Raw genomic sequence first — 8562 nt, forward strand, 5'->3', positions numbered from 1 at the left:
TTTCCCGCATTTTCCACTTAACCACATTTCGGGTTAGACATACCATTTATGGGATACAAGTACATTTTCTTCACACAGAAGTTACTTTCTTGTCACCGTTTAGGCCAGCCTATTTCCAAACCGGGGCCCGGCCGGGCAGCTTTCGGAAAAGAAAAGTATGGCACTATACTACGCAAGCCTTAAAGAGAATATTCATGTGGATTATTTGTGTATACATTTCTATTTTTCGCCTCCATAAACAGACCGGCCGGGCCCCGGTTTGGAAGTGTGACGTTAGCCTAGACACTGGAAGAAGATAATTAAAACTGTCAAGAAATTAACTTCGTCATAGCTGTCTAATAGCATACAGCGAACATTGCAATATTTACCTTAGGTAAGCTTGCTAAAGCTTAACTGAACTGACGCTTGTGGTTACAAAGCAGGAATCGTGTGTTACGCACTAGGCGACTGCGCTAATAGAATGAGTCAAATCCAACAGTGATAGATAGATGTCAAAGCAATAAAAGGATGTGCTGTTCTATGGAACAAAGCATGTGGCGTTCTATCACTTGTTGTTATGACGTTAGTAGGCTTGTTATGTTATGTTATTCGAGTCGTTGTCAACGACAAGATGTGGGCTAACGTGGCCGCCATTATTGGTATCAGCAAGTCGGAGGAACAAACTAAGGTGGAAGATGACGTTAAGGACGTCCAGGTATCGTGGAAGAAGGCCAACAGAGACGGTATAAGTGCTGGTTTTAACTGGTGTAAATTATTGTGGGCTAAACCATCCATCGATACACGATGCCATGATGACAACTTCAGTGTAAAGTTGTTTCCGAAAAACGTAATTTTTGCCTGATCATGCAACTTCAAAGGCATCATGAAAGTTTTATTAGTGCGAACTGGCTTTCGGTGATTCAGTTGAAGTAAATGTGTCTATTTGTTGTTGTGTACATATAAGAAAGGACGTTCTCATTGACGATAAGGCCGCATGCATACCTTTTTGTCCGTTAGGAGGCAGGCGGACCCCCATGGGTACGTACGTTCCACCGGACGGCCAGCTACCCTACACACAGCTGGGTAAGTGGTGTACTCTGTGTTGTAGAGGGCATCTAATTGGTGCTTCAAAGAGAATAATTATGTCTTAGCTATAACTAGCTATAGGATATAATCAAAATACCGTTTATTTGTAACAACGAACAGCTGCTACGTTCTCACTCTTATTCAGTCACTCTCGCTCTATCACGTAATCACTCTCGCTCAATCGCTCAATCATTCAATCAATCAATGAATCGTTCACTAGCTCACTCATTCATTCCTTCTCTCCTCCTTGTGAATCGACTTTAGACTGCCTGCCAGGTCCTGCAGACTACAGCCCGAAGGTTGACCTGACCAAACCCCAGGCACCACAGTACTCTATCTCGGGCAAGCAGAGGCATCAGGGGGAAGGCGACAGTATGTAATTCTCTGCCTTTGATTTTAACGAAAGTAGAAAAAATTGTGAACTGTCGTCTAAATATATGTAACGTTACTGTCTGTCAAACTAGCTTCAATTGAAGGTATCAGTGCAGGGCTAGATCCAAAGCCTGCTATGTACGGTGAGGATAAGTTCTAGAACATCGCTATGGATTCTTGTTATCTCGTCTTATTTGGTTCAACTTGTATATATAATTCACATTTCTTAGGCCATGGGCCCTATGCTACATGTCTACAGACCGTACTTTCAACTTGTATATATTCTCTGGCTATACATCCGAAGTTGTGCTGTTTCTCCTAGACCCCTGTCCAGCCGACTACGACACGATACATGACCTTGTGTGGAAGCGGCGCACCGTGACACTGAAGGAGAAGGGACGGACAGACCCGTACGACGTAAAACGTACGTTGCCCCTTACCTGTCAAAACGTCAAAAATTAACTCAAACTTCGTCTTCACAAAAGATTTTTATGCTTTATGCATACATGTATTTCAAAATCTTAGTGCATATTTCTTGTTTTACAGCTGAAAAACACGTGACCTGCAGTCTAGGTCCGGCCACTTACGTCGTGCGTAGTCGGGAAACCGGGACCAAGGGACCGAAGTTCAGCATTCAATCCCGCGGGCCGCACGGCGTGAACCCCGGCTACCCCGACCTGCGCGTCCAGCCTGTGGACACTCATGGTACGGTATCTGTCTGTATATCTGTATCTATATAGCCGGTATAACCGGCCTTCGGCGTAACACACCAGTAGCTGTCAACCACATCATCTATACAAACATTATAAACATTACTGTGATTCATCATCAATAACAAACGTCATTTACTAGCATCTGAAAGTATTCGTCTCCATCTTCTTGGTTCTCGCTTCTCACACACTGACTGAAGCATAAAACTTTATAACGTTACAACAGCACACCTAATCATATCCGCAGTGCTAGTCATTTATGTAAAAACAAACTATTGAAAGTTATCCAATCACTGATATTTCTGTGATTCTGTAGGATTCAAGACCCCTGGTCTAAGTTACCGTCCAAACTCCCGGTACTGGGGCCGCGGACCCAAGCCTTCTATGGGCCAGGCTATCGCCCAGAGATTCCCTGACGGGCCAGGTTGGTTTAACTTTCTAATATTTTTTATTTCATTTTTATCATTTCATTATCATTCGGTTTTAAAGTACTGTCTTTTCCAGCACAGAATAACTGTGAGAGTTGATATCTGCAAAAAAAAAAAAAACAACTTCCATATACCACATCGCACATCGTATAGTTTTGTGGTCCTCACACCTTAGTACGTTTGAAGCCGTTTAATTGCATACCATTTTGCCAGTGTATTTCGTGCAATTATGCGGGCTGTGCGACAATGCGAAGCCATCCAGCTGGACAGCACTGGTTTGAGATTTTGAGATTCCGTGCAATTAACAGAAGTTTGCGGTAATCCCTTGGGCGATTAACTGGTTTCTACTGTAGAACCTGCATCTGCACTAAGTCCCAACCTTTAAACTCGTCTTCAGGGTCGGGGACAATGGTAGGTTTCCAACACCTCTAGTCGTTCTAGTCCTCAGAACTAGACTATTGTAGCTGTATTCATAGATTAAGAACATTCCTGTCACCACGTGCAGGTCCGGCAGAATACACCATAAGGGACGTTCGGTACATGCCGTGTTACTCTCTCGCCAAGCGGCTGCCCGACCTAACTCCGGTGCCGGGGAAGGAAGGGCCTCCTCCCAACAGCTACGACTTGGGCACGACGGTCGGCACAGGGGTGTCCACGTCACTACGGAGCAGGCACGACATTAAGAAGAGTGAGTCACCAAGACGACGTGAAACTATAGAAATTGTCAGACAAAGTCAAACTATATGAGAATCAACAATGTACTATTTAGTAAATAGGATCCTCTCATCAAGTACAGTCGTCAGACTCGCCACATAAACAGCACACCAAGTTCTGAGAAGTTTATTTGTTAGATGCTACATGCTAGATATCAACAGTGCACTGTATTCTCAACAATACCCTTCGGGAAAGCTCAAGCAATACAGACTGCATAAATGCACAAAAATGTAGTTTTGACATCGGTTGTTGTTCAAATGGCACCCCCATGTATAAATGATCAACTAAAAGATTCTGACGGTCAGGGATCATTGTATGAATTGTAAAAGAAATGCTATTTTTACGCTTAGTAGTGAATTGCAAGTAGGTTTCCACATAATGTCATTTTCCTCCCTTACTTCAGAGGATTACACACCGAGTCCCAACACCTACGTCCCTCGGGAGCGGTGGCACCTGGCTCCCACCGCACAGCTGACATACCGGTGGTTTGAGCCGAAAGGTAAGGATAACTAGGCCGGTATGCGTCCTATCCTAGCTCTGCTTCGCTCCCATGGTCACTTCTGTGTAGAATAGTCTGGCCCCAACACCGCGAATCACTACTGAGGTTGACCTCTACGTGTTCACGATGACCACTTCAGCACCAAGGACAGCGCTGGTGCCTGTTTATACAGTAGAAGCCGCGCCGTTTATTTGCACACCCGTCTGCCAGCAAATTTCGTGCAGTTATTCCGGTGGTGCAGAAAAGCGATGTTATCATCATCATCATCATCATCCTTTATTGATTTCAACATAGCAGACATAATACCAGCCTGAATAGCGTTGAAATTTACAACATAAAAACCGTATATATACAATAAGAAACAATATACTTAAGTAGTAAACAACATCTCCGACGTTAAGTAGCCATTGTTACTGCCTACATGTCTACAGTCTTGTTGTACAGCTTGATAGCTGTGTGCAGGAAAGAGTTCTGAAGTCTTTTAGTTCTAGCTGGGGGGATGGAGAAAGTGTTTTTGTTTCTCAGTGATCGTCCCGTGGCAGTTGATCTGGAAGGTGGAACCATGTCGTGTAGGGGATGGTCAACATCCAACATTTGTGTGAAAAGTTTGACAGCTGCATCCTCGCGTCGCGACTGGAGGGTGGGTAGGTCGGGCACATCGCGCCTGCCCGCTCGGCTGATGATCCGTAGAGCCCGCTGTTGGACTCTCTGCATTGCGCGTTCCTGTTCCTTGCTGCAGCCTACAAGGAGGACATTACCGTACTCGAGGACTGGGCGCACGAGGGACACGTAGATAGTCACTAGGTCGGCGACACTGGTCCCTTGCTTTGCAAGTAGTCTCAAGAAGTGTAGTCTACGGGAGGCTTTAGTAACCATTGAGGTTACTTGTTCTTGCAGGGTGAGATTTTTGTCCAAGATGAAGCCCAGACCTTTTGCGGACGCGACCCACGGAACGCACACACCCCCAAGGGTTAACCTTGGTGGGCTGGGAACGGATCTGCAGACACAGATTATCCAGCTGTACCGCACCACCACGGGACTTGGGGATTCCGTGCAACTGCAATTAACAAAAGTGTGCGTTCGTTGTGCTATTAACTGGCGTTTAATGTATCCGCTCGTCTTTTCTTCCAGCCGAGACCAGGCCCAGTCCCACCGACCACACCATCACCAAGGCCAACTGCAGGAAGGGCCCGTCCTACTCCATGGCCAAGAGGATGGCTCCATGCTGGCCGGACGTGTTGAACTATCCCAGTAAGGGTACGTCAGCTGAGTGCCCTCTAGTACACGTTGTGTGTAATGTAAGCGACGTAACTATTCAAGGCTGGAATTATTTATCAGCAAACGAGAGTTCATCCCGGAACAGTTCTGTCAAAGGCATTAATATAAATACCGAAGGTTTTCAGCTTCGTCTCAAGACAACAAAAACCTTCACAAGACTGTGGTCATTTAAGTCTATTCTTTCGCGGGGTTCTGTTTTTCTGTTGGGAAAGGATATAACTTAACGTTAACGCCGAAGTCAGGAAAAGGTAACACATATACGTAGTGCTGTAAAACTGACTTATACATGTATTCCAAAGGAACACATCCACACTAGATCTTTTGACCATCCAAGCACATGCGGCAAATGTTCGGCTAAGGCAAATCGTTAGATAAAATAGTATTTACGTTTGCAGTGAAAGGTGACGTCCCTGGCCCCGGGAACTACAACCTGCCCAGCTTCCTGACGAATGACGGCACGGCACACTCCATTGGCAGGCGGCCTGCCTCGTCTAAAGGTTAGTTTTGATTATACATGGGATTTTTCAAGTAAATAAGAACTACTTCAAACCCTGCATATATGTAGCCGCGTCGAAAACGCTGACAGACTACGGGGGGAATCATGTCTTCTATGGTCATGGTTATTTGAAGGCTTAATCAAATAAGAAAATCACTTTTGTTTTAACACCAATTTGATAAGCTTCGCAAAAGTCACGTCTGCCTTTTAATCCGACTAGACTACATGGAGCCATACCTAAGATCACCTAAATCTCCTTAAAATTCATGTTCTTCAAACAGTACTCTACTCATTATGTTCTAATCTTTTCTCTTAATTCAGCCCGTCGCGTCATGGAGTGCCTAGACTAAACTTGTTCTACGGATGGTGTATTTTTAATAGATAAGCAACAACATCGTGTTCTTAGTTTTGTTGCACATAATGCATGTTGTTTTCCCCCTGACAGACGACAGGCCTGGTCCAACCCACTACAACCTGCCGGAGCGCCCGCCTCACGCCAAGAGCGCGCCTCGGTACTCCATGGGTCAGAGAGTCCACCCTCCCGACAGTACGTACAGATAAAACAAGTTTGTGGCATATCTATGGTTTACGGCTATACTTAAGTGCACATTGCACAATCTAAAAAGTTTCTGATTTCGTTAATGTTTGAAATAAACTTTAGTTCTACGGCTAAAAAACTAGCCTCCTCCGCATACTGCTTTTATTTTATGTGGGTGGAGGCGCTTGTTCATTCCTTTGGGTTAGGTTCTCTAATTGGAAAAAAAGTCAGTGTGTTGAGCAGAAAATGTAAAATAAGTGTCTTGAGCAGAAAAATAGGTGTGTTGCACATTGTTGCTATCGGCCACGGTACTCTAATGTTGGGAGTTTGCTGGGAAAGGTACCTTGTCTAGAAAAGTAGTTTGCCGTGGAAGAAAGTTTCCCCCCGTCTCGAATCCTAAAAAGACTAGTCCTGTAGTTCCTCTATTTTGTTGTTCGCATTTTGGCTGCATTACGTCATGGCAAATGCATCGAATATATTAGTATTATATGTTACAGACTTATCACACTATATCATGGTGATATCTTATTCCGTAAACGTGTGTTTCTTCCAGACAAAGTCGGCCCCGGACCGGCGGCCTATTCTCCACGACTCCCGACTGGTGGCGCTCCCAAGTACAGCATGGGAGGGAGGAAGAAAGCCGCGAAAAGTAAGCCTGTAAACCTTTGGAGATGATTAGTCTTCGTGTTCTTTTAACAAGGATGCTAGTTTCTGACAATAACCCCCCTTTTACGTTGGGGAAGATGAATGAAGAACGCACTCAGTTAACCCAAAGACGTTATATAACGCACTCAGTTAATCCTCTTAGTAAATCGTCGAAAAGCCCGTGAGATCACTCATATTGACTGGACTCTGTAAATGAGTTGGGCAACAACTCAAGCTTTTGTTCAGTGCCAAAACGCCGCTCTCTATTTTAGCTGAGCCTGCTAGATCCTTACAGACAATCAGGCCAGTGTCTGTTCAGACTGTTATTTGACACGAAGAAACCACACGCTCTTAGATGTTGCACGCTATCCTCGCGTGTCTGGCAGGCGACAAGAGAACTTCGTTGTCTTTTGTCTGACTTCTTCTGAAACACGCGAGTTGTGTCGACCCTCTAGAGAGTTACGGCTTATGAGTCCATGCTATTGATCTGTCGGTTGTCTCTGAAGGAGTCGATTATTCTCCATTTTTGGACAGAAAAATGTCGTCTTTCGCCGCCCACTGGAGTATAAGCTTAACGTTTGAAGCTAATTACTCACCAATTACACCAATTTTCCCTCACAGAGGAGCTGACTCCCGGACCAGACACTTATACGGTGAGGAAAGGGCAGGCCGCGAGAGGGACGACTCTGGGCCCCAAAGTCACGCTCAAAGGCCGCCCGAGCCCATGGCTCTACTCTGGGTTTTCCAACATGGCGAGGGTGCAACCCGACTGTTAAACTATGTAATAATAACGAGATTTCAAATGACTTTGTCCTTTTTAGGAAATACAAATAACGAGCTAAGACGAAATTTATGATGTGAATATGGAACCACAAGTTGTGATTTGAAATAAAGACTTAAGGAACAAAAGTCAGGGTTGAAATAGATCGGTGATGTTCTTCACGAGAGGAAAGTTGGGAAAGAAATGAAGAGGGAGAGAGTTGCTAAAAGACAAACAGAGACGGCGACATAAACAAGTTTCCAGCCCAGAAGAACACAGGAAATGGGAAGAAATAAAATATTTGAAATCCACGCCGGTATTGATACAAGATCTCACCACTCAGAAAGCGGGAATGTGTTGTTTTCTTCCAAACCAAGCTAGGCATTTAGAGTTGACATCATGACATTACGTCAGCTTTCAAATATGAAGAGCTCCCCTGTTGTGCTTCCCGCCGATGACGTCAACTGAAATGTCATCTCCAAAGGGTGCTATGGTCAGCTACAATGTCGTCTTAAATACGGTGGAAACCTGTAGAACAACAACGTACTTAACAACATTAACATTTGCATAAAGAAACACGTATTCCAACGGCGTGTTCGGCGGATTCAACGAAGCAGTTGTCACGCACATTGGTTCCTTTATATCTTCTTCGCTATTGATTGTTGTAAAACTGGGTCTAGCTCAAGCGTCATGACTCATGGCCCTGAGCCAATGACAATAGCGCCGTCTAGCGGCCAGATTAGCATATTGCATATCTGAAATGAGGATCGGATGTGAAAGGTCTCAAAGCATAGGTGGACAGGCAAAACAATCGAACAAAGTCATTCATAAAACGTTTCTTCTTCTTTAATTTGAAACTCTGTCATACTGTGGACTACTGGGCAACATTGAAATCAGTCTTTTACATTACAAAAATGCTTCCTTCAAGCATACATATTCCTCTTCATAATATAACGCTCATGTCAATAACAATATTGCTGATGAAAATACTTGTAGTGGTACTTAAAGTATGGTCTGCACTTATTGTAAACCAACGTACTCCATATCCTTTCCTATT

At 44.4% G+C, this 8562-nt stretch overlaps 1 protein-coding gene across 1 annotated transcript; it reads left to right on the top strand.

Annotated features, from left to right (window-relative positions):
* Positions 1–543: 543 nt before the first annotated feature.
* On the top strand, positions 544–7671 carry LOC118415189. Its single transcript, XM_035819572.1, has 13 exons — positions 544–722; positions 997–1062; positions 1330–1437; positions 1760–1861; positions 1984–2142; positions 2464–2571; positions 3081–3263; positions 3693–3788; positions 4920–5045; positions 5462–5563; positions 6008–6109; positions 6654–6749; positions 7367–7671. Exons 1-13 carry the CDS (start codon positions 557–559, stop codon positions 7519–7521), a joined length of 1569 nt encoding a protein of 522 aa, XP_035675465.1. The 5' UTR covers positions 544–556; the 3' UTR covers positions 7522–7671.
* Positions 7672–8562: the final 891 nt, after the last annotated feature.

This window comes from Branchiostoma floridae, chromosome 5 (assembly GCF_000003815.2).
Source record: "Branchiostoma floridae strain S238N-H82 chromosome 5, Bfl_VNyyK, whole genome shotgun sequence".
In the NCBI taxonomy this organism is placed as follows: Eukaryota; Metazoa; Chordata; class Leptocardii; order Amphioxiformes; family Branchiostomatidae; genus Branchiostoma; species Branchiostoma floridae.

Coding starts and splice junctions, on each gene's coding strand:
- LOC118415189 (XM_035819572.1), top strand. CDS start 557: ATGACGTTAGTAGGCTTGTTATGTTATGTTATTCGAGTCGTTGTCAAC. Junction 1,438..1,759: donor GCATCAGGGGGAAGGCGACA/GTATGTAATTCT, acceptor TGTTTCTCCTAG/ACCCCTGTCCAGCCGACTAC. Junction 5,564..6,007: donor GCGGCCTGCCTCGTCTAAAG/GTTAGTTTTGAT, acceptor TCCCCCTGACAG/ACGACAGGCCTGGTCCAACC.